Below are 27,205 nucleotides of genomic sequence, written 5' to 3' on the forward strand. Positions count from 1 at the left end.
CGGCGGAGGGGGCGCCGCGGGCGGGCGATGTGAGCGCGGCGCTCTCGGCAGGTGAGGCGCGGCGGGTGGCGGGCGGCGGCCGAGGCGCGGGCGGAGCCGGCGGGGTGGGGGGCAGCCCTCGGCCGCTGTCCGGCTCCCTCTGGGCGCGGCGGGGCGGGAGCGTCCGCGCCTGGTCAGTCCGGCGGGTGGGCGGGTGGCGCGGGCTGGAGCCGAGGCCGGGCGGGGTCGGGAGGCCCGGGCACCTGCTCCGGCCAGGCGCGCGCCCCGGAGGGGCCAGTCGTGCTCGGCCCTGGAGTCCGGGCGCCGCCGGCGGGGCCGAGGGTCGCGCTCGGCCAGCTGACCCGGGCTCCCCAGCCTCCGCCCCGGGCGTCTCGGGATCCCCTGCTTCCGGGCCCCTCGCTCTCAGGGGCGCTCCCCTTTTGTACCGGGAGGCCGGATGGTTGAGTGCCCTGAAGGGCCTGGCCGGGCCGCGGGGTCGGCCCTGCTGGCGGCAGTAGCGGAGCCCCTGCCCCACGCCACCGCCTTTCTTCAGGTAAACAGGCGGCGGCGCGTCCTGCTTGGCCCTAGACGTCTCCATGGTCACTCTCGCCCTCAGTCGGTCTTCACATTAAGGAGGGCCGGGCTGGGGTTGGCCTCGGGCTGTAAACACTGCCCTTCTCGGTTGGGCGGCTGTGCTTTAGGCGGCACTAGTCTGGGAGTTGTCTTGAGGCTTTCAGCAAGCCATTTCCGCGCTGGGCCTCAGTTTCCCCATCTGATCAGTGAGGGTTTTAGATTAGCTCTCTAAAGACCCCTGTAGCTTTACCGTTCTGTCCGTGTCTGAAATTGGAAGGGTTGTCCCTGGTTCAAGATACTGGGCAGTTTCACTGAAGACTTTTTGCAAATGTGGACTTTTTAGCCACTTAATGCACTTGGTTTCGGACAGGCTTTAAAATGATTCCAAGACGCGTTTGGAAACCTTACCTTAATATTTCATCCCTTGCTTTTGTCCCTAGTAGTAGTCAGTCACATCCCACTGAGTTTTTGCATGCAAAATTTTTTTTGTTGTTTATATTTGCCCATTTTCTCTTTGTTCCTTAGTCCAGGCCCTCTTTGCTTCACATCTGGATTATTGCAACAGCTTCTTAGTTGGTCTGTGACTTCAGAAGTCCCCGCCTCCCCCCTCCTTCCTTTATGCTAATGCCAAACTTAATATAGGAAGTCAGAAAGAGAGTTGAGTGCTTGCTTGATTATTAAATGTCAAGATGCTGTTCCATATGGTGGGGGAAAATAGTGGAAGACCCACAGCCTCCAAGCAGCTTTACCCTAGGTGCTGACACTTTACCTGTGAAAAGGTAATTGATGAGACAGGGCTGTATGCCCTAGAATTAAGAGGAAGGAGAGATGGAGGTCACTAGAGGCTGAGTGGTCAGGGAAGGCTTAGTGAGGAGGCAGGATTTGAGCTGGCTGTTAAAGGATGAGTAGGATTCAGCTAGGAAAAGAGGAATTGGGCCCAGTGATCTGATGGAGTTAGTGAATAGACCAGTCTCCTTGTAGATAAGTGTTCATCTAGGAAGGCAATAGAAGGAAAGATTGGTTGAGGCTTGTTCCTGAAAGAACTTGAACAGTAGGCCCACATTGAAGCTATTTGAAAGGCAGTGGTGAGCAGCAGGAGACTCGGGTGGTTTGTGATGATTTGCAGGAGGGGAAAGGAGACGCTAGGGGCCAGAACAGCTAAGGGGCCACGGCATTGAGTAGTGTCCCCTGTCTGCCGCATTGTGTCCAGCCCTTGCCCACCCTGTCTTTTCAGGACTCTCCTTGGTTTGGCTCCCCCTCACCTCCCGGCACCTTATGGCACCTTATTCCCTGCTTCTCCGTCTGCGCTCTGCAGAACCAAGTTTATGACTGCCTCTAGGGCTTTGCTCCTGTTGTTTCCCCCTTCTGAAGTGCTGGCCTCCTTTTTCTTCTCTGTGTAAATTCTCCATTTCACTTCCTTCAAGCCCTGCTGAAGATCTACTTCCTCCAGAGGGTGTTCCTGACTGCCCTACCCCCATGCCTTTGTGGCACTCAGAATCTAAATCGCAGGATTCTGCATTTGTTCCTTGGTTTTTGAACTTGTGCTTGTACCAGCTGGAGTGGGAGTTCTTGTGAGGGCATTGTGTCTTCATACTTGTCGCAGAGCCCTGGTGGTATCTAATGCTGTGGCCAGACTTTTATAATAGGTGCTCAAACATTTCCTGATTCTTGTTGGTAAACGACTCTTTAAAAACATTGTGATTCCCCTCCTTTTTAAAGGGGAATCTGTTATTAGTTATTAGCTTTCTCTGTTGTATATTAACTTATGTGTAATGCTGCCATTCGGATATTTTTGGCTTTCGTTCTTTTTTTTTTTTTTTTAAGTGTATTTATATATTTAGAGAGAGAGCTCGAGGGAGCGGGGAGGGGCAGAGAGAGAGGGAGAGAGAGAATCCCAAGCAAACTCCAAGCCTCCAGCGCAGAGCCTCACGCAGCGAAACCATGAAATCATGACCTGAGCCGAAACCAGGAGTCTGACGCTTAACCGACTGAGCCACTCAGGTGACCCGGGTTTTCATTCTGAGAGTGCAGATAGCGTGAAACGAATCTTTGAAAGATTAAAAAGTTTACTCTTGATTATAGGAAAGAAAAAAGCCATGTAATTCTTCTGTTGGAGACTGTTGGGAAAGAACGTAAGCTTTGAAACAAGATAGGCCTGGATTTGAATCCCAACAAGGCTACTTACCATCTCTGTGAACTTGGGTAATTTGTATAATGTCTCTGAGCCTCTCTGTCTTCTCATCTCTAGTGTGGGGATAATAAAATCCATCTGATAGAGTTGCTCTGAGTTTTAAAATGGAAAAAATAAAAATGAAGGAGGTAGAGTTTGTGGCTCCTATTAACTGTTTAATACATTTTCATTACCACCACCATCACTGTCATCATCATTACGTGTAAATCTATCAAGGTGGAGAAATGATAGGCTGCTGAACCTCAGCTTCTCTGAGCTGTGAATTTTTGCATGTTTCTGGACCCTCTCCATCGAAGCACTTGTTGATGTCAGTATCCTGAATCTAGAATGCTATCATTATGTTTTATTCCCATTAGTTTCCATGTTACTTTGGTTTAAATCCTGCTTCGTGTTTTTCAGACTTCTTAATTGTACCCATTTAATGTTTTATAGCTGACTGCTGAATTTAGCTTAGTGAAGGCCATCAACTGAATGCAGTTTAATTTCTAATGGTTATTTTCTGGTTGATATTGATGGCATGGAAAACCTCACGGAAGAAAGCGATTCAAGGTGAGCTTTTCTAACACTTCTGTCCTCAGAGGCGGGTCTTCCTGTGTTTCCTAGGTCCAGTGTCCTGGGAAATGCCAGCAGTAAGCAGATAAGATGCCACTTTTGAGCTCTTGGCCTTAAGAAAGCTTACTCATTGCTATACATGAAACACGTCTTTCTCATTTGTGATGAATTAACGAAACATCTATTTGCCTACTTCATAGAAGTAGAAAGATATTGTTGGATATAGTGGACATGACGCAGAGAAATGGCTGCAGACTACTCAAAGTGCAACGTTGTAAACCCTTAATTATCCTTATGCCAGTGTAACGATACATCTTTAAGTGAGAATTCCCGTTCCACTCAAAGTTGATCAGTAAGGGTCCAGTACAGCTACAAACCCTGTATCTCACCAGCGTGCCTGGATTAAAGCCTTACTCTTACAGGAGATAAGAATTCCCCCTCGGGAGACTGACGAATTCAGGTTCAAATCCTGGCTCAGCAGTCCTTAGTGACCTTGGGAAAGGTTCTTTGTCGCTCTGAGTTTGTTCCCTTCCCTGGAGGGTGGGGTGGGCCGCACTATCTCTCAGAAAGGTGTCAGGAATGTTCAGTGAGGAGGTACGGGGCTTACGAAGCCTTCCGCACAGTAGGAGTATGACTGTTCATCCTTGACATTCATTGCAGGTGAGGTTAAAGAGGCCATCCCTCCCCTGCTCGGACAGCTCAGAAGAAGCTTCTGATGTTTTGCCTTGACTGCAAGACAAACCCCACTGTCAAACCAAGCCGTACTCTCAGAATTAGTGTAACTGAGCAGACTTGGAGAATGTTAACGCCTTGGTAGGAAATCTAACAGTTTGGATAAAAATGTTCTTTCAGGCTCACATGAATTAATGCAGTAAGAACTCTAGACTTGTTTTCTTTTAAATTAGGATGAGTGCTTCATGAATATCCATCACGGAATGCCATTTTATTTATTTTTTTCGTGCATTGGGTTTCAGCAGCACCAGAATGTTTTATGCAGCCCTGGTGTTATTCGGCTGGTGCTTTCTAAAGGATTAGATTGTAATTCATGACAGCTCAAGTTTAGTTTTGATCTAGACCCAGGCAGAAATACCTAGAAAAGTTATTTTTATATAGTTGTTACTGCTGTTACCATGCCTGCTGTCCCTAGTGCTTCCATCTGTGGTCTTTTTCGTGACTTTTTGTATGGAATGGAAATTAGGGATCTTAGGTCTTCAGTGCCTGGTAGAGGAAGCCTAGATTGGTTTGTGGCTCTGATTCCAGCAAGTGACTGAATCCCGCAGGTGCAGATCTGGGTTTGGAATTGTGAGCATCTCGATTGAGAATAATGGTATCTCCTGGTGCCTTAAATAACTTCCAGATTTGTAACCTTGCCTTCTTTCCTTAGCAGCGTCACTGGGTATTTTTAAATGAGAGAGTTTGTGGGTTAGATGGGAATGAGCCACCTTGGTAGATTTCACCTGTACCTCTTGGGTCTTCAGCAGGAAGAGTTGAGGGCCGGGGGTGTAGTGATGGCGGCAGCCGGGGATTTTGCGCCACCAGTTTGGTTCAGGTTGAGTCAGCTGACATGTGCCGAGAGCCTCTCTCTGCCAGACACTGTGCTGGGCTCACATAGTCCCTGCCCTCTGGTCACCGCCGCGAATGTGAGCTCAGTAGCACATTCCCAGTTGCTCAGATTTTACACTTGCGCTTTTGTTCCAGTTGCCATTATGGGGAAACACTTCGAGAGCTTTACCCAAGAATGTCGTAGAGGAGATTGGGAGGCCCATGTGGGTGTTTTGCCCAGATGGCATCTAAGCATCCTGTCTCCTCTCTAGGCTCTCTTCTGAACGGGTTAGCCGTGCGGGAAGATGACAGTAGGCTAGGTCCCGGTTTTCATTGTGCAGTTTCCTCACAGCTTGACAAAAGGCATGATGCAGAATTTCATTAATGAAATGATGTGCTGAGGAGAGGGCTGAGTGTGTGGGGTACCTCGTTCTCCAGACCATGTTACAGCACCTCTTTCATAGGAGCAAACAGCAAAACGTTTCTGCTCTCAGCTAAACTTTTTTCTGTTTTCTCTCCCTCAGTAATCTCCTCTTACCACGTCAAGCCTCGGTACAATTTTTGGTTCCTTCCAGATCGGTATCTGATGTTTCTGTACAGCTGCACACCCCTACTTCCCACTACCTGTCAGACAGCTCTATGCAGATGCCCAGAGGGCAGCCCAAACTCCTTGTTTGGGGTTGGACCCACTTGCCTCCTAGGACAGTTGGCGTCCGTCAGTCTCCAAGTCCTGTTGAGTCCTTCTTTGGACTCATGTTCAAGTTGGCTGCTGCCAGAATTCAGTTTGGGTTCTCTAGTGTTCAGGCCCTTCACCTTCCAACAGTGGTTCTTGTCTGTGCTGTGTCACCCCTCAAACCCGGGTCCTGGCCACTACCCCAGACACCCCACATTTCACTCCTATGTTCCCTGCTCCTGCCATCCCTTCTGTTTGAAGTGTTCTTTCTGTTTCTATTTGAAATACAAAGCCCTGTTCACATATTACAAATACCAGGAAGCTTTCCTTTGTTCCGTTTTGATTTTTTGTAAAGTCTTTTTGGTCAGAAGTAATCAGCTTGTCATTATTCCTCATAGCTCTTGGGTTCTGCCTCTATAATTGTCTTCTTGATACACTAATTATCCACTTGCAGCCTATCTTTCTCTTTCTCTAGATTCTTTGGTTTACAAAATTATATATTTTTAGGTAGAATCTTACACATGTCTTAAAAAAAACTTTTAGTGAGAATAATACAGCTATGTGATAAAACATTCGAGAAGTGTAAACTGAAGCCTGTTTCCCTTCCCTTTCCCCACTCCTTAGTCCTCATTCCCAAAGTCACCGACGCTAAGTTTCATGTGATTTCCTTCCAGAGCAGATACAGCAGTGTATATTTATTCTTTTAAGAAAAGTACACGAAGGGGCGCCTGGGTGACTCAGTTGGTTAAGCGGCTGACTCTTGATTTTGGTTCAGGTCATGACCTCATGGTTCCTGAGTTCGAGCCCCACATTGGGTTCTGTGCTGACAGTGCAGAACCTGCTTGGGATTCTCTCTCTCTCCTTCTCTCTGCCCCTCCTCCCCTTGTGCTCTCTTTCTCTCTCTTGAAAAGTAAATAAAAACTTTAAAAAAAAGTACATGAAAAGAATTGCATGTATGCATACATACTGTTCCATAGCATGCTGGTTTGGGGTAAATAATAAAGCTCTTTTTATATCAAAGCATATAGGTTACCCTTTTTAATAGTTGTGTAGTGTTTCATTGTTGATTTTTTTTTTTTTAACCAGTCTCCTCTTGATGGATTTTGAAGTTGTTTCCTTTCTCTTTCTTTTTTCTTTCTTGCTTTTTTTTTTTTTTTTTTTTGCTACAGCAAATAAAAATGCTTAGTGCCCATCCTTGTTAACATATATCGTAACATACTTTTGTATGACTTTTGTAGGCTCAATTCATAGCAGTTAATGGTGGACCAAATGGTGAATTCCTTTTACATTCTTCTGGATCTTCCCAGGTTCTCTCTCAGGATTACACTTGCCAGTTCTTAAATGTGTGCAGGTCTGATGGGTTACAACTGGTTTCTCATTTTTCCTAGTTTAGTCATGAATAAAGCTAAACATTTTTTCATGTGTTCTTTGGTCATTTGTCTTTTCTTTTTCTGTGCAATGTTAATTCCTTTGCCCCTTCTTCTGTAGGATTTTCTGTGTCGTCCCAATCTGACTGACAATATAAATTAGGGAATTTGGAAAGTAGCCCTTTGTCAAATGTGCATGTATTTTTCCTCAGTATGTCATTTACTTTTGGTTTTTGCAGAGGGTATTTTTTTGTCATATGTTGGCAGATGTATTCATCTTTGCCTTTGTGGCTTCTGGGATTTCTGTCATGCTTGGAAAGGCCTTTAAGTCGTTATTATAAATAAATTCGTCCATGCTTTTCTCAGTTAATTTTTTGGTGATAATCAAGCCTTATAAAAATATTGCCATAGAACATAAGAATTAATTCCATTAAATGGAAAATAATGGGACCCTTTTTCCATTCCCTGGTGCTTTATAGGATCGGTAAACATGCAACACCTTTGAAAACTCACGCTGCCTCCCTTAGCCATGTTTCCGTCCACGTGAGCTTCTAGTGTTGCCGTATCTGAGGACTGTCACTGCCTTTTCCCCCTTTTGCTCAAAGTCGGTGGGAGGAGCGGGGTGAGAGAAGAACAGAGTATCAATTATCCCCAGTATCGTTCACTCCTGTCAGGATCAGTCCTGTCTGCTAGACTGTGGCTTTGCTGTCTTTGCAAAGTGGCTTTTTTATTCTAAACCTCCTTCAGGTAAAATGTGTTAGTTCTTAGTGACCTTTGGAACCAGGATTAGGGACAAGATTCCCTCATCTGTTGGATTTCAGAACAGTGCCTTGTCCTGACGCATGGGTGTGGCAAGACTAGACGGTTCTGTAGCTTTTTGGGGTGGGATCTTTAGGGATTTCCAGCAGCGTCACTAACTAAGCCTTGTTGTCTGTGGTCTTGCATCGGACCTTAGTTTTCTTTTCAGACCATGCATGCATGTCTATCTGTAGGACCCCTCTCCTTTGCTTTTTCCCTCCAGTCTGTGGGAGGGGCTTCCCAGGCTGACTTTGTACGGTGCACAGTGTGGGTGTCCCCCGTGGCTTGTGCCCACAGTGCCTTGCTGTGTAAATGTCCTCCCTTCTCTGGTTGCGCAGTCTGCCTTCACTCCCTGGCGTGGGTCCCTTTTCCCGAACCTGCTCCTTCTCTGCTCCTCATGGTTCTGGCCTGCCCCTGGCCTCGCTGGCCTCACTGCTGTCCTCGGTGCTTGGTCATCCCTGGATAGCCCCTCACGCCGGTTGCTCTGGCTTTTTGAACACCAGTCCCAGTGCTGCTTAGGATGCTATTGAACTTGGGCTGAACCTGTGTCTCGGCAGTGTCTGCTCTGTGACTTTCACCTGTAAACACCAAAAGGACCAGTTACTTGAGCCTCAGACCAGTGGTTTCTAATTAATTCAGGCGTTAGCATGAAGATAAGTGTTTATTTAACGGGTAAGGGGCTCTGACCAGGAAAAGCTATGAAGATGGAAAGCATAATATACTTTAGCCGCCGGGATGCCTGGGACTCCCCCCCCCCTTCCCCCAAAGCCCTTAATCTCTAATCTCTATTGGAGATTCTGCTCTAGGAGGAGGGTGCTGTAGTAAATTGCTAGAGCTGAAATTGGTCACAGGGGACGTGCATTTGTAACTTTGGTGGATATTAATAAAATTTCCCTACTTGGCCGCCTCCATTCCCTTCCTCACAGAAGGAGTAGCAGCCCTTGGCAACAAGAGGGGGATGCTTACCACTAGTCCCTGTCCCTTTCCCTGGCTGGCCACCATGCCGGGGGCAGGAATGTAACTTGACGCAAGCTTTCTTCTTCACCTGACTTTTCCTCAGCTCTTCCTGACTTCTGCTGGTCCTGCTGTTCCCCTCCAGCAAATGAAACACGGATTAGGAATTACTGTGTAGGAAGTCTAGATGGGCAGACTTTGGACCGTCCTGGGACAGTTAGCCTCTTGGAGTCTCAGTTTCCTCATCTCTAAAATAGAGGCGGGGCGCCTGGGTGCTAGGTGGACTCAGCGTCCGACTCTTGATTTCAGCTCAGGTCACGATCCCAGGGTGGTGAGATCGAGTCTGTGTCGGGCTCCGCTGGAGCCTGCTTGGGGTTCTCTCTCTCCCTGTCTCTCTGCCCCTTCTCTGCTGTTTCTCTCAAAATAAATAAACTTAAAATAAAATGAAATAAAATAGGGGTAATAGTACTGTCCTCTGTGGGGAGGGCAAGAGGATTCTAGGAAATCATGCAGAGAAGTCCTTTGTGACATGCCTTGTCTTTATCAAGCATTCAATGTTAGTTATCGATGATGATGATGGGCTCTCCCAAGGAAGGAAGAAGGCTAAGGGTGTGGGAGGTGGCCAGTGACCCCCTTTTACAGTTGCTGAGGTTAGCGTGGGGGTGGGTGTCAGGACCATCCCCCTCAGGTAGTCCTTCCCAGACGCTGTTGAGACCAGTGGCGGTGGCGAAATGTCACCGGCTGACCATGACAGAGGCTGTGTAGGAGGTGAAAGCTGCTTCCAGGGGTGTGAATGTATTGTCTCATTAAAGAAATTGGCCGAGCCTGAGGTGTGTGTGTCTACTGGTTGAATGAGCAGAAGAGGACTGAACAGGTTGAGAAGCTGACAACTTGAACTTCCCAGCGGCCCGCTTCAACTAAGTCCTCATCACGTGTGGTTTTTAAAAGAGGTGTTTCACGTTCTTATCCATTACAAACAAGTGAACAAAACTATTGTTAAAATAAATACTAAAGGTGTCGGCTGTGAGCAGCTGTGTGGTGGGAGGAGCTGTTACGGGAGCCGGAGCTGCCGATGAAGCTGATCGAGGTGACGACCTCCCAAAAGCACAGGGACCTGTGGCAGTGCCCATGGGGGAAAAGCCAGTGGGGAGCCTGGCCGGGATTGGTGAAGTCTTGGGCAAGAAGCTGGAGGAACGGGGCTTTGACAAGGTCTATGTGGTCCTTGGCCAGTTCCTGGTGCTAAAGAAAGATGAAGCTCTCTTCCGGAACGGCCGAAGGACATATGTGGGGCCAATGCCAAGAGAGGTGCAACGCCTTCTTATGAGGCTCTCCGGGGAGCCCCCAGCCCCTGGCCCCAGCGTGGAGTCTCCAGAGTTTGCAGCCGCGTGGGGACTCCTCCCCTGTCCTCTACAAAGGAAGAGATTGCTGTTGTACTCCACCTGCAATGTACTCCAAGGTCTTTCGGGGGTTCTCTTCCCTCACCATTTCAACTTTTTTGAAATTCTCGCTCTTGCATGCATCTCCCTTCTCCTTCCCTGCCAGTTTCATGTCAAGCGTCATGTCAGATGCTTCTCTGAGTGGATTCCCAGCCCTGACCCCACTCCCACCCCCACCTCTGGCCTGTTTTATGCTGTTTGGCTCTTTTTTTGGCGGAATAGTCACTGTTGTAAAGGTTTTTAAATCAATAAAATCAGTGGCCTTCAAAAAAAAAAAAAGGTATTGATGAAAATGTCCAGCCAGGGGTGCCTGTGTGGCTCAGTCGGTTAAGCATCTGACTTCGGCTCAGGTCGTGATCTCACGGCTCGTGAGTTCAAGCCTCACCTCGGGCTCTGTGCTGACAGCTCAGAACCTGGAGCCTGCTTCGGATTCTGTGTCTCACTCTCTGCCCGTCCCCCACTCACACTCTCTCTTCTCTCAAAAATAAAATAAAAACATTCAAAAATTTAAAAAAAAATGTCCAGCTGATATATGCTTGTGTTTTTTTTAATTTAAAATAGCAATGCAAATGTCTAGTTTGGGGATGGCTTTTTGCTTAATATAATACGACAGATCTGTGATTAATCTTCTGAATTAAAGAATACTGATTCTGATGTATTTAGTGAGAGGAATAATCAAATTCATTATTGTCTTCTGAAGCAGCTGCAAACTTAGTCCATGAAAAACTAATATATAAATCACATCTCTGCATTATCAGAAATGAATTTCATTCCCACATCTCTCTGAGTTGGGAGGAATCCGTGTTAAGCCTGTTTCCAATTGCAAGACTGGGAGTCTTATTCGTCTTTGAATTCCCTTTGGTTTTGTGTGTGCGGAAGATCGAGAGTGAATGAATATTTCCTATAAATGTAGAAAAGTAATTTAAATTCCCAGTCAGTATGCGATTTAGTGATTGCAATTAAATGTAATACTTGTAGCACATAAGACAAAAGGCTAATTTCCTTAATTTACAAAGAGCTCTGACAATTCAGTAAAAAATGCAAATACAGGCAACGGATATGAACAGGCAGTTGGAAGACAAACTTAGACAAATTGCCATTAAACGTGAAAATAGATGATCAACCTTATTTATAATTAAATAAAGGTACTTCAGAAGCATGAGATGCCATCTTAAACTCATCAGTCTGGCAAAAGTGAAAAAGTTGAATGCTCATTATTGGTAGCTGGTGGGGGGCGGGGGGAACAGGCAGTTCGTGTGCCATTGGTGAGCGAAGCTGCTGCGGCCTTTGGGACATAATTTGGCGTGATCAGTTGAAATGAAACCATGATCCTAGCAAAGTCCTCTGCTTGGAGGAAATATCGTGGCTATGTCAATTTTTTCCTGTTTAGGATATCATTTGAGGCCTGGCTGAGTGCATTGTGACACAGCCTTCCATGTCAGAAGTCAGAAAAGATAATGAAGTAGATGAGTTTGTGCTTCTGTGGAAAGATTTTAAGGTATATTAAATACATTTTTTTTTTTTTTAAAGCAGGGTGCAGGGGCAACTGGGTGGCTCAGTTAGTTAAGTGTCTGACTCTTGATTTCGGCTCAGGTCATGATCTCACGGTTTTGTGAGTTTGAGCCCCACGTGGGGCTCTGACAATGCAGAGCCTGCTTGGGATATTCATTCATATTCATTCTCTCTCTCTCTCTCTCTCTCTCTCTCTCTCTCTCTCTCTCCCCCCTCCCCCTCTCCCCCTTTCCCCCTCCCTCCCTCCCTCTCTCTCCCTCTCCTTCCCTCCCTCTCCCTCCCTCCCTCTTTCCCTCCCTCCCACCTGCATGCATGCTCTCTCTGTCTCAAATAAATTAAAAAACAAATAAAGCAGGGTACAGAACAGCTTATGCTGATATGTGTTTATAATATTCTCTGAAAGAACACTAAGAACTCTTAGCAGTGATTATCTTTGTGAAGAGGAACAGGGGAAGAGTTTTGCTATTCATTTTATATTTTTCTGTACTAGGATTTGAAGTTTGACCATGTGCATATATTTTATTTTTTAAAGATGAAATTACTGAAGCATTGACCTAAGTTAGGTGTAGGCCCACTGGCACTCTCTGCGGGGGAGGAATCAAGACCTACAAGAAACAACGCTGGGAACCTGCTGATACAGAGGAGCCGAGGATCATAGTTGAACTTGATCATCTCATCAAGAGGTTCTGACTTGCTTTACCTCAGGACCACCAGACCTGACAAATTGGGTCATTGGATGTAGAACTGGTGATCAGTTATGTCTTTTACTCCTTTTAGCTTGGTGACGTGCCTAGGACTGAAATTACCTGCAAATTCCCCCGTGTGCCAGAGTTTTAGAAGCCTCTTTCTCTGGAGTGTTACTTGTTAGCAGCTTTAGGCAGAGGGCTTTGGATCTCATTGTCGTGGCCAGAAGGAGGCGTTAATGTAAAGGAGAGGAGAGTGATGCACTTCCTTTCTCATTTGCAGAAAAATGGAATCCCTCTCTTAGGTGTTAATCATGGTCTTTGGTTTTTCTCTCCGGTGATTTTCTTTCAAGTGTAAGATTTTCTTTCAAGTGAAGCCTTACTGTGAAGCTATTTTCAGTTAGACTATTTCGGAAATGCTTGTTTTCCGTTTTCTACTGGTTTTAGCCTAGGACTCTACCTTTAAAAAGCCTGAGCCCTTGGGGCGCCTGGGTGGCTCAGTCCCACTTCAGCTCAGGTCTTGATCTCCCAGTTCCTGAGTTCGAGCGAGCCCCGCATCAGACTCTGTGCTGACAGCTCAGAGCCTGGAGCCTGCTTCAGATTCTGTGTCTCTCTCTCTCTCTCTCTCTCTCTCTTTCTCTCTCTCTCTCTCTCTCTCTCTCTCTGCTCCTCCCCCACTCACACTCTCTCTCTCAAAAATAAATAAACATTAAAAAAAATTAAAAAAAAAAAAAGCCTGAGCCCACCTCCCTTTTGCCCTTGAATTCCCAGCGTCACTATTTACATACCCTTGTGTCGCAACCATGCTATAATGCGTAGGTAACATTTGACCACTTGGTAGGTGCCAGGCAGTATCTGCATTTCTAGAAGGCAGTCTGTGATAGTCAGGGTCACAACTTCTGGAGTCAGACTAAGTTCATCTTTTAACTGTGGGACAGTATCTTAACTGTCAGTTACCTTATCTTGGCAGTATCTTAACCGCTTTCCCTCAATTTCTTCATCTATGAGATAGAAACAATCATAGTATTTCCTCACAGAGTTGATAAAAGGATCAAATTAATATATATAAGGTGTTGGGGTGCCTGGGTGGCTCAGTCAAGCATCTGACTCTTGATTTCAGCTCAGGTCATGATCTCACAGTTCATGAGTTCAAGCCCCATGTCAGGCTCTGTGCTGCCAGTACAGTCTGTTTGGGATCTTCTCTCTCTCCCTCTCTCTGTTCCTCCTCTGCTCTGTCTCTCTCTCTTTCTCTCAAAGTATATAAACTTAAAAAAAATATATATATATATATACATATATATATATATATATATGGTGTTTAGCACAAGGTGAGTACTCGTGTGTAAGCTTTTATACACGTGCAGTGCATAAATTTCCCTCATTTAATCATTACAGCACTCCTGTTGGGTAGTAGTTATTCTGAGACCTTTTCTCAATAGGAAATCAAAGTTAACTGACTTGTCCAAGGTCACATAGCTGTTTAAATGTTCATTGTTATTATTTTTATTAGAAAGTGGCCGAGGCGGGATTCATATCCAAGGCTACCTTTAAAGTCAGTTCTCTTTGTTGCTCCTGTCCCCCTAGAAAAAGTCTTTTAGAGCAAACCATGATCACTATGGACCAGGCAGCCACTGTGCTGAGTGCTTCCTGCTTCTACATACTTGTAGTCGTCACCACGAGCCGAACCGTGAGGCAAGGACTGTCATCATCATTCCCATTTTCAAGACAAGAGAACTGATGCTTGAAAAGATTCTAAAGCTCCTTGCCCAGAGTTTTATAGGTGGAAAGCAGGTATCGTTTGAACCCAGATCTCACTTCCGATTCGTGCCCCTGACAGTTCTGTTACGATCTTTTCCTACCTTAAAAACTGGATGAGGCGTCTTAAGTTTTTGAAAAAATGTTACTGGTTTTTAACGACATTCAGATAGTTTAGAAATGTGTCTAAAAAGATTCATTGAGAGCTGGCAGGGCTCCCGGCTGCCCTGTCCCCCTTCCAGGAGGCGGTAGAGGTTATTGTTGTGGTGCATCCTTCCAGAAGTAGTCTGTGCACATGTACAATGTGTGTATATTGACACAGTGGTGTGTGTCTTTTCACAGCGCTTTGTTCAGACAACACGTATACTCTTGCACACGTCACCCTTTTCCTTGAGCAGTACACCATGGTGATTATTTCATGTCTGAATGAAAAGAGCTTCCTTGTTTGTTATTTTCTGGCTGTATAATAAGTAGTTTTAAGTGTGGATGTCCCATAAGTTATTAACCACGCTCCTCTTCATGGGCAGGTAGTCTGTTTCTAATCTTTTGTCATTCTGTCCGGTGCTGTAGTCAGTTCCTAGGGCACATGGGGAACGTGCGTTTGTAATTTCGTTGGACATCACTAAAATGTCTCCAGAGTATTTGCTCATTTTACACTGTACCACCAGCATCTGTCAAATTATCATCTGGCAGGGATTTGGAAATATTTTTAATTTTACTTTTTTTGGTCATTCCAAGTAATAAATGTTCACTGTTAGAAGTTTGGAAAACACAGAAAAATGAAAAGAAGAAAGTAAAAACATTTTGAATCTGGGGCGTCTGGGTGGCTCAGTCCGTTAAGTGACTTCTGCTTGGGTCATGAGGTGACTGTTCATGAGATCAAGCCCCGCATAGGGCTTGCTGCTGTCAGTGCAGAGCCTGCTTCAGGTCCTCTGTCCCCCTCTCTCTCTGCCTGTCCCCCACTCATGTGCTCTGTCTCTCAAAAGCAAATAAGCATTTAAAAAACTAAATAAGCCATTTTGAATCTTACATTAATGTATGCATTTTGTATATATCTCAGTATTATTTCTATTTATATTTAATATCTGCATATACATACATAATTTTAGAAATCTCCTACTTTTGTTGTTACCTGTATTTCAACAGCTTTATTGAGGTATAGGTTACATATCCTAGATTTTGGTCATCTTCAGTGTACAGATCAGTGATTTTTAATAAATTTATGACATTGTACAGCTATTACCATAACCCAGTTGTAGACCATTTCCATCACCCGTGAAGATCCCTCCTGCTCACTTGCAGTCGATTTGTTACCTGATTTTTTGCTGTATTATTAAATATTCATTCAGCAGATATTTATTGAGTGTTGAGTGTCTGCTATGTGCCAGGCAGTAATCTGGGTGATAGTTAATAAAAGAGATAAAAATCTTTGCCCTGGTGGAGCTCACATTTTGTAGAGCTACCTTTGTGTTCTTCCTTCCAATCAATTTCATCATGACATAGTATTCAGTACATAGGTGTGCTATACTTTAACAATTCCCAAGAAGTCGGACATTTAGGTTGTTTTCATCATTTTGCTATTGTAATTGAACAGACTTATGGATAAATTCTTGTGCCTGTATCTGTGATTTTTGTTACAACAGAGTGCTGAGTCCAAAGGAATGCCCGTTGTAAAGCTTTTGTTACATGTAGTATATGAGGGCACTGAGCCCTTGTAGCACCGCCAGCTGGGTCATTTTTAAATCTTGCCAATTGAGAAAGTTGTGTCTCATGTTAATCTTTGTTTATCAATGAAGTTGTCAATCGCTTTATCTGTATTTGAAGGCTATTTTAATTTTTTTAAAAGCATCTGTTCATAGTCTTTGCTCATTTTTCAATTGTTATATTTGCTTTTATTGGTTTGTAAGAGTTATACTTCTTGGCTGTGTATGTTGTATTTTTCATAATTTGTCTTTTGTTCATTTGGTTTTGGTCAAAAGTTTTTTTAATGTTTAAAATTTATTTTGAGAGGGTGGGGTAGAGAGGGAAGGGCAGAGAGAGAAGAGAGAATCTCAAGCAGGCTCTGCACTGTCAACACAGAGCCCAACACGGGGCTTGAACTCACAGACTGTGAGATCATGACCTGGGCCAAAATCAAGAGTCAGACACTCAACTGACTGAGCCACTCAGGCACCCTCAGAAGGTATTTTTTAGATGTACAAAAATTCTTCTGTAGTTAAATCTGTGTTTCTTCCTCTGGTATCTGTCTTTGTATGTAAGACCTTCTCTAGAAGTTATTTTTGGGTATGTGGTGAGGACGATCTAACTTTATTATTCTATATACATATTATCCAAGCAGCATCTATTTCAAAAATTCTTCCTTTTTCATTGATTGGAAATGGCCCACAGGGCCCATCCTAGTCTAACTTCCCCCCACCTTGACAGCCTCATGTGGCCTCAGTCCTCCCCCTTGCTCGTTGTCCCAGTTGTCCCACATTCTCGAAGGCTTCTTTCCTTCCCGCTCAGGAAGGACGAGTCTCTTTGTGCGTGTCATTCCTTATGTCTGGAAGACTGGACCATTTCCCTGCAGCAACGCCCCTGCCCAATATGAAAGATCTCGTAACTCTTGTCACAATTTATAACGAGAATTACAGCTCCCCGGGACCCCTAGTGCCTGGCACATAGAAGGCAGTACATACTTAAGAGTGAATGAATTGTAGCCTAATCATACATTTTGACATCTAGATGTTTAGCTGGGGTTTTTGTTGTTGTTGTTTTCTAAAATTTCTTCAGTGTTTATTCTAGATCTACACAGTCCAGTGTGGTAGCCACTGGCCACATGTGGCTATTGAGCACTTAAAATGTGATTATTCCAAATTGAGATGTGCTATAAGTGTAAAATACACATAGATTTCAAAGAGTTAGTATGGAAAAAAAGAATGTAAAATGTCTCATTAATAACTTTCTAATATTTCTTATATGTTGAGAATGTTTTAAATGTTAGGTTAAGTAAAAATGTATAAAGTTTAATAATGTTTATTTTTAAACAGTGTTAACTGCTAGAAAACACTACACATGTGGCTAACCTTATATTTCTGTTGGGCAGCAATGTTCTAGATGAATTGTAAAATCATTTTGTGAAGTTACCAAGAATGTTCTTCATTGGGCTGCATTATATTTATAAATTAATTTGGTGGGAAAGTGCCTATAGTATTGCATTTTTCAGAAGCGTGATATGTATCTTCATTTACACATACATATTTTTGTCTTTATCAAAATGTTAGTTTCTTTTTGCAGATCCTGACTATTTTTTGTTTAGCCCCCAGGTATATTATGGTTTCTGTTACTATTGTTGGTTGCAACTTGTCATTATCTTACTTAACTTGTGTTTTATGTACAATAATTTATGAAACGCTCCATTTACTAGATCCTGCCTCTACCAGATTTGTTCCAGTGGTTCACTGTGTTTTCTGTGTAAATAGTCCTGTCTGCCTTGAATAGTAATTTCACCTCCTCTTTTCTAATAGCTTCGGGCCTTAATTTTTTCTTGTCTGTTGCTTTGGCTAGAACTTCCAGAACAATGTTAAGAGTAAGAGAAGTGATGGGCAGACAACCTTGTATCCTCCCAGGCACTAATGGGAATGCCTTATGAAAGTGTTTACCAGAGTGTGCACCAGGGAACACTAATTCTTGGGAATATTTACATGTGTACCTTGGGAGAAGAGTTACACGCTAAAATGAGTGTGCAAACCACTGAGTTAAATAGAATTCTTGTCTGCAGGACTTTTCAGGTGGGTTATTATGCTAATATATTTTTTACTTCCTAGGAGGTAGGGATATTGACACCAACTCATGGGCTTGTGTTCTATTGAATATATTTTGAGAAATGCAGGTATAATGTTTTCTTTCTAAGGATGATGGTGCTGTTGGTTGGCAGTAGGTACTGTTTATTATATTAAGAAAGTATATTAAGAAAATACTCTCTTCGTATTTTTTCCTTACTTTGAAAAGGCATTTAACTTTCTAAAATCCATGTTTGGCATAGTTTTGATTTGGTTGTGTGGTTTTTCCCCCTTTGACTTACTGATGTGGCAGATTATATTTATATATTTCCTAACATGTAGCCATCCTTACGTTTGGTCACAATATATTATTCTTTTAATAGGTTATATTTGCGAGGATTTCCTCGAGGACTTTAAAATCTGTTTACTTAGGTAGGGTTGACACTTGTCTTCTTTATCCTGTTCACCATCTTCTGGTATGAGATTTATGCCATATAAATGGAGATGCTTTAATTTTCTTTCTTTCTTTCTTTTTTTTTTTTGAGATGCCTTAAGTGTTTTAACATGCATCGAAAACAGTGTGAACGGCCTGAAGATCATTTATGCTTTGGCACTTCTGTTTCTTTTTGTTTAATTCTGCCAATTTATGTTACTCTAAAAATATGTCCTTTCCGTACAGATTTCAAATTGATTTCAGTCATAACTCTAGGATAAATAAGGGCACGGTATTCCTCCTTAACTAAAATGTTTTAACTCAAATTCTGACATGATAAAAAAAAAAAAAATCTTGTGTGATCTAGTCAAACTAACTGGTTGATCCTTTCCTGCGAGAGTCAGATTAAATTGCACGTTGTCGTGTCTTGTTACGGCTATGTGGTTTTTCTCCTTTGACTTATTGATGTGGCAGATTGTATTTATATATTTCCTAACAGGTAGCCATCCTTACATTTGGTCACAATATGTTACTCTTTTAATGAGTTATGTTTCCGAGGATGTCCTTATAATTTTGAAAATTTAAAAAACTTTCTCTATGATAATATGCTGTTCAGTGTTCTTACTTTTTTGCTTTCTTTGGGTTTAACTTGTTCCTTTTCTGACCTCTTCAGTGACTTCATGTATATTTATTATTTGTTGTTTAATGATAAATACTTTTAAGGGGTGCCTGGGTGGCTCAGTCAGTTGAGTGTCCAACTGCATCTCAGGTCATGATCTCATGGTTCGTGAGTTTGAGCCCCGTGTTGGACTCTGCTGACAGCTTGGAGCCTGCTTTGATTTCTGTGTTTCCTTCTCTCTCTACCCCTCCTCTGCTTGTGCTCTGCCTCTCTATCTCTCTTTCTCTCTCAAAAATAAATAAACATTAAAAAAATAAATAAATTTGGAAACAAAAATGCTAAATACTTTTAAGGCACTGACTTTCCCTGTTAAAATTTGTTGTTTCAAGATCCTCAACATTTTTTCTGAGAAATTTCAAATATACAGAGAAGTTGGATTTTGCAATAAACACCTGTATACACTCACCATCTATACTCTACGCTTGTTAACATATTACTCTGTTTGCTTTATCACCTATCTATCCATCTCTTTTTTTGGATACATTTTCAAGCAAGCTGAAGACATAAGTAAATTTTACTCCTAAACCCTTCTTGCTGCAGATTTTATGTGAGTTTTCTTTTTTTTCTAAATAGTTTTATTCCTTTCTGATTTTCTCTTTGATTCGGTGCTTATTCAGGAGGTACTTACATTTCAGTTGGTTGGGTTTTTTAAGCACTAAAATATAATTGTTAGATCTGATTTTGTCATATTTTGGTTAGAGTGTGCAGCCTGGGCTATAGACACTTACATGTTTATGAGAGATTTAGTGCTGTGGATTCTTGGCAAGGGTAGCCAGCCTGTCCCAAGGTGTGCCCACCTGCAGTTGGGAGCACTGTTGGACAGCAATATGCTTGCGGTGTGTCCATCACTCTTGTTACTCCTCCTGTCTAAAACTCTTCACTGAAAGGGATTGAGCATTGTTCTGTCCATTACCAATCCAAAAGGATATAAAGGTGTGCAGACCTGAAGGGGAAAAAAGGCACATCAAGACAACAACTCAAATTCTAAACTGAAAAAGGTTTAGCTCCATTCAGTGTATCCAGTGTGCCATCTGCTTGAAAAACACCAATTGGAAACATACAAATGAGGCAGAACATTCTTTACATGAGTTTGCTTATTTTTTACAAAGTATTCCAAATCCTCAGAAGTAAGTGAAACAGGGAAATATTTTTTCTTGAGCTGAGAGGACTTGACATATATAACATGTGATAATTTTGATGAAGATGAATGGTAGGCAGTTGGGGCACTAGGCTGATTGATCTTCAGGTTATCTGACTTTCGGTGAATTAACCAAGACATGAAAGACTGAAAATAAGTAAGAGGAAGAATGCTAAGGCTGACCCTCAGGCGGCATGGTAGCTGCAGTGGTGGTGGTGGTGGTGTTATGTTTGCAAGCTTGTGTTTATGCCGCTTGTACTTAGTGAGGAGTCACTGGTGAATTATGAAACTCTCTCTTTCTGCAGATTACGCTTCATGTCAGTAGAAATGGACAGCAGCAGTTTTATTCAGTTTGATGTGCCCGAGTACAGCAGCACTGTTCTGAGCCAGCTAAACGAACTCCGCCTGCAAGGGAAACTATGTGACATCATTGTCCACATTCAGGGTCAGCCATTCCGAGCCCACAAAGCAGTCCTCGCTGCCAGCTCCCCCTATTTCCGGGACCATTCAGCATTAAGTACCATGAGTGGCTTGTCAATATCTGTGATTAAAAATCCCAATGTGTTTGAACAGTTGCTTTCATTTTGTTACACTGGAAGAATGTCCTTGCAGCTGAAGGATGTTGTCAGTTTTCTGACTGCAGCCAGCTTTCTTCAGATGCAGTGTGTCATTGACAAGTGCACGCAGATCCTGGAGAGCATCCATTCAAAAATCAGCGTTGGAGATGTTGACTCTGTTACTGTTGGTGCTGAGGAGACATCAGAGAGTCGTAATGGAGTTAAGGACAGCAGCTTCTTTGCCAACCCGGTTGAGATCTCCCCTCCATATTGCTCTCAGGTACGGCAGCCCACCACGAGCAGCGATCTTCGGATGGAGACGACGCCCAGCAAAGCTTTGCGCAGCCGCTTACAGGAGGAAGGGCACTCGGACCGAGGGAGCAGCGGGAGCGTTTCCGAGTACGAGATTCAGATAGAGGGGGACCACGAGCAAGGGGACCTGTTGGTGAGGGAGAGCCAGATCACTGAGGTGAAAGTGAAGATGGAGAAGTCTGACCGGCCCAGCTGTTCCGACAGCTCCTCCCTGGGGGACGACGGGTACCACACAGAGATGGTGGATGGGGAACAAGTTGTGGCAGTGAACGTGGGGTCCTACGGTTCTGTGCTGCAGCACGCATATTCCTACTCCCAAGCGGCCTCACAGCCAACCAGCGTATCCGAAGCTTTTGGAAGTTTGAGTAATTCCAGCCCGTCCAGATCCATGCTGAGCTGTTTCCGAGGAGGGCGTGCTCGCCAAAAGCGGGCTTTGTCTGTCCATCTGCACAGTGATCTACAGGGCTTGGTGCAGGGTTCTGACAGTGAAGCGATGATGAATAACCCCGGGTATGAGAGCAGCCCCCGGGAGAGGAGTGCAAGAGGGCACTGGTACCCGTACAATGAGAGGCTGATCTGCATTTACTGTGGAAAGTCCTTCAACCAGAAGGGAAGCCTCGACAGGCACATGAGGCTCCATATGGGAATCACCCCCTTTGTGTGCAAGTTCTGCGGGAAGAAGTACACACGTAAGGACCAACTGGAGTACCACATCCGGGGTCATACCGATGACAAACCATTCCGCTGTGAGATCTGCGGCAAGTGCTTTCCATTCCAAGGTACCCTCAACCAGCACCTGCGGAAAAACCACCCTGGTGTAGCCGAAGTCAGGAGTCGCATCGAGTCCCCCGAGAGAACAGACGTGTATGTGGAACAGAAACTAGAAAATGATGCGTCGGCCTCAGAGATGGGCCTAGATTCCCGGATGGAAATTCACACAGTGTCTGATGCTCCTGATTAAGATGGTAACGAAGTGCACCCAAACAAAGCACATTAATCAATGCATATTTGTGATTTGCTTTGTTGTAATCTTTGGTTTTCCCAACCATCTGGAAATCTCTCTGTCTCTTGGCAGTTTTTCTAAGGTTTCTGGGAGGAACACTTCATTGTGTTTATCCTTTCCCCCGCCCTCCCTCTCCCAAGGAGCTCAAAGCATGAAGGGCAACGTATCCAGGGAAAACACAGGCTGACAGTATTCCTCTTTGGCTGAACTCTTAATCCCAAATCTGCCAGTGATTTAGCTATGCCAACTGGTTGACCCTACATTCTCTGCCAAGAGGCATACTCTCTCGTTGTGTGCACTGGCACCAGTGCGTTTCCACGGAGAGAGACTAGGATGCCGTCAGCTGATACAAATGGGTAACCTTTTCTAATTTAAAATTACTTTTAAGGGGTAGTTAGACAATTTATATATATATATAATAAAGCGATTATTATATATATAGTATATATACATTCTCAAATTTGATTTTATTCTGGTTGAGGTGAATGTAAGAGGAATATATAATTTAATACAATGTGAACAGGGCTTTTGACTCTGTCTCGTCCCCACCCAATGTTAGGGTTTTGCCCCTTTATTTCCCTTACGAAAGAATGTTAATAGGTTTTCATATATATAATTCATTGTGTCCAAAAGCAAGCAAAGCAAATCACAGTGTTCATAGCTCTGCTTCCTAACAAGTACATAAACCAAATGCCATAAAATGTATTCAACTCTAGTTGGAAACCGTTTGGAATTTTTGTTCGTTGTCCAGCAGGTAAGCTGGATGACCCGTGGTGCTGACCTTTTTACATATTGTAGTGTTATATTAGCCAGCCCCAAAGGAGCAGTGGTTTTCAATGTTTTTACTGGCCTACGAATCTACCTTCATTCCGTACTGTAGAAACACACCAGGTAACTAAATCGAATCACTCTACCATGAGTTAGTACTCACACTAAAGGAAAGGGATTTGTAGTTCTGTCTACAAAATTCTCCAAGCAGTGTTGTGGGTTTTTTTTTTTCCTCTTTTCAAACAGCTAGTTCAGGTGCACAGCAACTTTTTCTACATGCAGTTCCCAGGGAAACTGCAGAACTTGGAATTTGTACTTTTTGTAAAGATAGACTCTATGGGAATTGCAAGCAATATATCTATCTTAGTATTGTGTGTGCTAACGAGAGCCTCAGTGGCTCCCCCACTCTCAGTGTTTCCTGCTTAAAGAAACCAACAGTCAAAAAGCCCTCTAAGATACTCTGTGTGTCACCAAATCTGTGTGTGTCACCATTTTTTGGGTCACGTGGTGCTATTTTTATGTTATGTATCTTTTAGGTCAGTATAGTTGTAGAAAATGTGAAATCTAACGGTAATAGTGAATTACAATTTTTTTTTTCCTCTCCTGAGTTTCTAGCTTGAAAAGAGACCTCAAAAGCATGTGCTTGCTGGCAAACACATTACTGTATCAAAACATACCTGAGTCCTATTTGAAAAATGTCTTGTCAGTACTTTCGAAGTGTCTTCAGCTCTGTACTTTGTTTACCCGTCTGCTTCTAGTAAACAAAACAGGCTCTACGAGTTCGCTTTGGTACTGTGCACCCTGACAGAGTACTTTCGGAAGCAATTTGACGGTGAGTTTGTGCTGCGGGCCGCCCTGCCCGTAGGATGTCAGCGCTCCAGACTCCCTGCTGGAGAACCTTGGCTCTGAAGCCCGCAGCCAGTACGTCTCCCCAGGAGAACGACACAAACCACCCAAAAGAAAAATAGGCATAAAAAGACACAACTCGAGAGGCTTAGGAGTTGAAGGAGTACAGAAATGGACGTTTGCTGGTTTTCCATGCTTTTTTGGCTCTTAAGATACCAAGAATGGTGGGAGGTAGGGGGTGTTCGGGGGAGGTTTTGGGGGTTTTTGTTTTTGTTGTTCGTTTTCGTTGTTTTGTTTTGTTTTGTTTTGTTGAGAAAAGAAAATCATTCGGGCCCTTGTGTGTGCTAAGCCCCTGGGGGTGGTCGCTGTGCGGTAGCTCGTCTCTAGCACACAGGATCTGCCTGTTCCCGCGTGAGCGGCTGCGCCACACATCAGTGTTACTACGTACAGATGACACTCTAGTCCTGCTGCTCCCGAGGAGCGGCGTTTGCTAAATCGGGTATATAGTATGCCTTTTCCTGTCAAACTGCCTAAGTAAGGGGTGCGCGCTCTCCCTGAAGCACTCGCTCAACTCCTGTCAAAGCTGCGTGCCTCAAGGGGAGGCCGGACCCCCAGTGTTTACCCACTTAAATATGTTCTGGGGTTTCAGGTAAACGTTTGTGATTTTTTTTTTTCCTTACGCGAATACGTTGGGTTTTGATTTTTCTTTTAAGAATTAAATGCAAAAAATTTGTGTGGTGGTAACAAGTTAAGTTCGTGACAAGAAACGCCCAAATGGAGGACATGAGAGGTCAGGCTCAGGGAAGGAACACCTCCTTTTCACTCAGGCTTGGGGCCTTCTGAGAGGTTTCCAGAGCATTCCGCGATAGATGAGACAAGTCAGGAGGGGAGAGCACTTGGGGCAGGTACCTCGAATATCCTGGTTCTTGTCACCGTTGTCAGTCTTAACCTTATTTACATGGAGTTCTTTGTATTTGTCAATTTGTTTCACTGGTTTGAGTTTACCAAAGAGTGACTTATCCAAAATTGTCTTTGACAAAACTATACATTGCTTTGATTGTACAGTTCAGGTTCAACCATTGTAATGGGACTGTTAAGGGGCAGAAAATTGATTGAGTTTCTCTCTAAGAACCATGATTCCGCATTTTGCAAGTTCCACTTGCTCCCATTCATGTTGCTAACACTTTACCCTTTCCACTGCTAGCAGTGTTAAGAATGAATTCTCAAGCCATAACCCAGTACTGTAAGGTTCCACAGGGCTTCGAGGAGGCAGCGCGTAGGCCAGCACCGAGCTGGGTAGCCTCTCTGAGCGAGCACGCTGTCGTGTTTCTCGGCGTGCGTGGCGGGTGGAAGGTTAACTCCATTCAGATCGGGCAGCAGCAATCAATTGTGCCTTGTCACAGGAGGATGTGCCAGGAGGATTAACATGGCCACAGAACAGAAACGTTCTCTCCCCGAAGTTCCCTCCACGTCTCCGCAGACGAAGTACGCTGTGTAACTCCTTAGAGCAACTCTTTTTTTGGAAAGCAAAGTCCCTATCTCTGTACAGGTTTAGGTTAGATGTTTCGTTTCTAACAGATGCAAAAACCAATTCAGATAAAAGCGATCTGTGAAGAAATCTTTTACAGCAAAACATATCCTGAATTCATACAGGTCTGTTCATAATTGAGTCTCTCCTTGAGCTACCTTTTCAAATACGTAGACAATGTGAAGACAGTGACAGCGTCCTTTTCTATAGGTGTTTAACCTGCTATTACAAACTGTGAAAACAAAGAATTTTATACTTTACTAACGTTTGTGGGTTTTAAACAGTTCCTTTCGTTCTGATCAGTTCTTTCCCCTCTAATTTCTACTAAAGCTGTAAATACATTTAGAAATTATATTTGTAAATACAGCACACGAAGACAAGTTCCTTTTTTGGTTAGCGGAAAGCCTCCCAATTGGCTCTGCTTTGGCAGTTTTGGTTTCGTGTGTGTGTGTGTGTGTGTGTGTGTGTGTGTACGCGCGCGCGCGTGTGTATGGTTGGTTTTGTTGTGTGTGTGTTTGTGTGTTGTTTTTTTTTTTAATACAGCAGAAAGGATACTGTCGGTTCACTGTTAAGCAGAATATACTGTAGAACTAAATTGAAAATTTTTCAATCTTCCAGAGCATGAGTAGATGTCTTTTCTCATGACAGCAGTTATAACCAAGTCTTTGTTTCTCCCTTAGCCCAGACCATAGGCCTGCATATGTTCGTGTGCGGTTTTGTTTTTACTTTTATTTTGACGGCCTAGACTCTAGGAAGAATTTGCAGGAACACAAAACAAGGGCTGGGGGTGGGGGTGGGGGTGGGAATCATCTCTGTGAATGAGCTTTACTTTCAAGAAATCAATGTATTTTATTTTAACAACTTTTTCTATTAGTTACTGTGATTTTTGTTGTTGTCTTTGTTATTGTTAAATTCTGTAATGGTTTCCTGTGAAGCCTCCACTGAAAGGGACTCAAATATGCAACACCTAAACTATTTTCCAAGGGCACATGCCCCTTGAATGGTGCTTCTAGACTGGTCAGGGTTATTTATTAAATTTTATATATGAAAGTATTGGGGAATTATGTAAATTCTTTATATGGAACTATCTAGTTCATAAATCATAGATTTCATATTACTCAGTGCAACTGAACTGAACGTTCAGAAGAGTCATTCACATTGTTCCAAATTTGTAATGGTTGTCACACGCCACACACGTCTTCTTCAGTAAGTGCCAGAGCGTTCCCACTGTTTCTGCCCAGTGCCCGACTTCTCTGCCCGGAAGAGGACCTTGTTTCCCCCGGTTCCCCTCTGGGGCTGGCACAGACAGGGCTACCCTAGTTCTGGCTCCAGCCCTGGAGTAAGCCTTGCAGCAGATTCAGTAACCAGACCTCTTGCTGCCCCTCGGTGACAAGTATGCTGTGAATTCAACCTTTGGACTTGCCGCCCAAGCCCTTGGTTGCTGCCCTGACTATAGTAAGAGGTAAACTTACCTGGTTTCTTTGAGAATGACCATTTTCCTAATGTGAAAACCATCTCTCTCACCACTTTTATTAGTAGGGCTAACATTTTTTTCCGTTATAAATGGTTGAGCAATTTGAATGACTTAACACAGTGTCATTATCTTGCAATATAAACTGGTAACCTCACAAGTCCACACTTCATCGCCATATGAAGTAAATGAAGCTAGCTAAGCGGATGCTGTATCAACTAGTAACTTGCCATTAAGGATTATTTTATAGCATGAATTTAAGACTATTTATTCAAATGATATTTTACTCTTGTATTCATTTTGTTTAGATTTGTGACATGAATATTTCAGTGCTGCTTAATTTTGTTCTGAATTCTCGTTTCTTGCTTGTAAATGGCTTTTTTATGGTATAAAGTCAATGGAAATTGCTGTTTGTAAATAAAAATGCTGCTAGAGCAAATGTGCTGTGGCCTCGCTCTGCATTTGCCCCTCCGGCCTCCGAGAGTCCCGCTGGCTCTGCCGACGTCTGCCGTGGCATAATTTCCGTAACCGCTGCTTTTGAGAGGTTGGGATTTCACAAGAAGCTCTTGTGCCACCGCAGTGCCGCGAAGAGGAGAAAGAAGTAGGTGTATTTCTATATACCTCTCTCTCGTGTGGTGAAGACTGATTGTCGGGGGCCGCTGTGTGCGCCCGGTCTCCCCTAGAACGAATCGCT

General features: G+C 43.7%; 1 protein-coding gene and 1 non-coding gene across 8 annotated transcripts; both read left to right on the forward strand.

The window, feature by feature from the left end:
* ZBTB34 (zinc finger and BTB domain containing 34) lies at positions 1 to 26,950 on the forward strand. 7 transcript variants are annotated; one of them, XR_003964113.2, is made up of 3 exons: positions 238 to 3,292; positions 3,956 to 4,108; positions 9,442 to 10,344. XR_003964113.2 is itself a non-coding variant. In XM_030293137.1 (2 exons), the coding sequence occupies exon 2, from the start codon at positions 20,342 to 20,344 to the stop codon at positions 21,854 to 21,856; it is 1,515 nt and encodes a 504-aa protein (XP_030148997.1). In that variant the 5' UTR covers positions 4 to 51; positions 20,332 to 20,341; the 3' UTR covers positions 21,857 to 26,950. The 7 variants fall into 7 exon arrangements, 2 of the variants coding, with proteins under 2 accessions (XP_030148997.1, XP_030148996.1); XR_003964115.1 differs by lacking the exons at positions 238 to 3,292; positions 3,956 to 4,108 and adding an exon at positions 1 to 51; XM_030293137.1 differs by lacking the exons at positions 238 to 3,292; positions 3,956 to 4,108; positions 9,442 to 10,344 and adding exons at positions 4 to 51; positions 20,332 to 26,950.
* TRNAR-UCG lies at positions 10,374 to 10,458 on the forward strand. The gene has a single exon. It is a non-coding gene; the product is annotated as a tRNA-Arg (tRNA).
* Positions 26,951 to 27,205: the final 255 nt, after the last annotated feature.

This window comes from Lynx canadensis, chromosome D4 (assembly GCF_007474595.2).
Source record: "Lynx canadensis isolate LIC74 chromosome D4, mLynCan4.pri.v2, whole genome shotgun sequence".
NCBI classification, from domain to species: Eukaryota; Metazoa; Chordata; class Mammalia; order Carnivora; family Felidae; genus Lynx; species Lynx canadensis.

Bases quoted from the DNA above. Each gene is read 5' to 3' on its own strand.
- ZBTB34 (XM_030293136.2), top strand. From the start codon at position 3,261: ATGGAAAACCTCACGGAAGAAAGCGATTCAAG. The intron at 3,293-20,331 runs GTGAGCTTTTCT...CTCTTTCTGCAG, and splicing joins ACGGAAGAAAGCGATTCAAG to ATTACGCTTCATGTCAGTAG.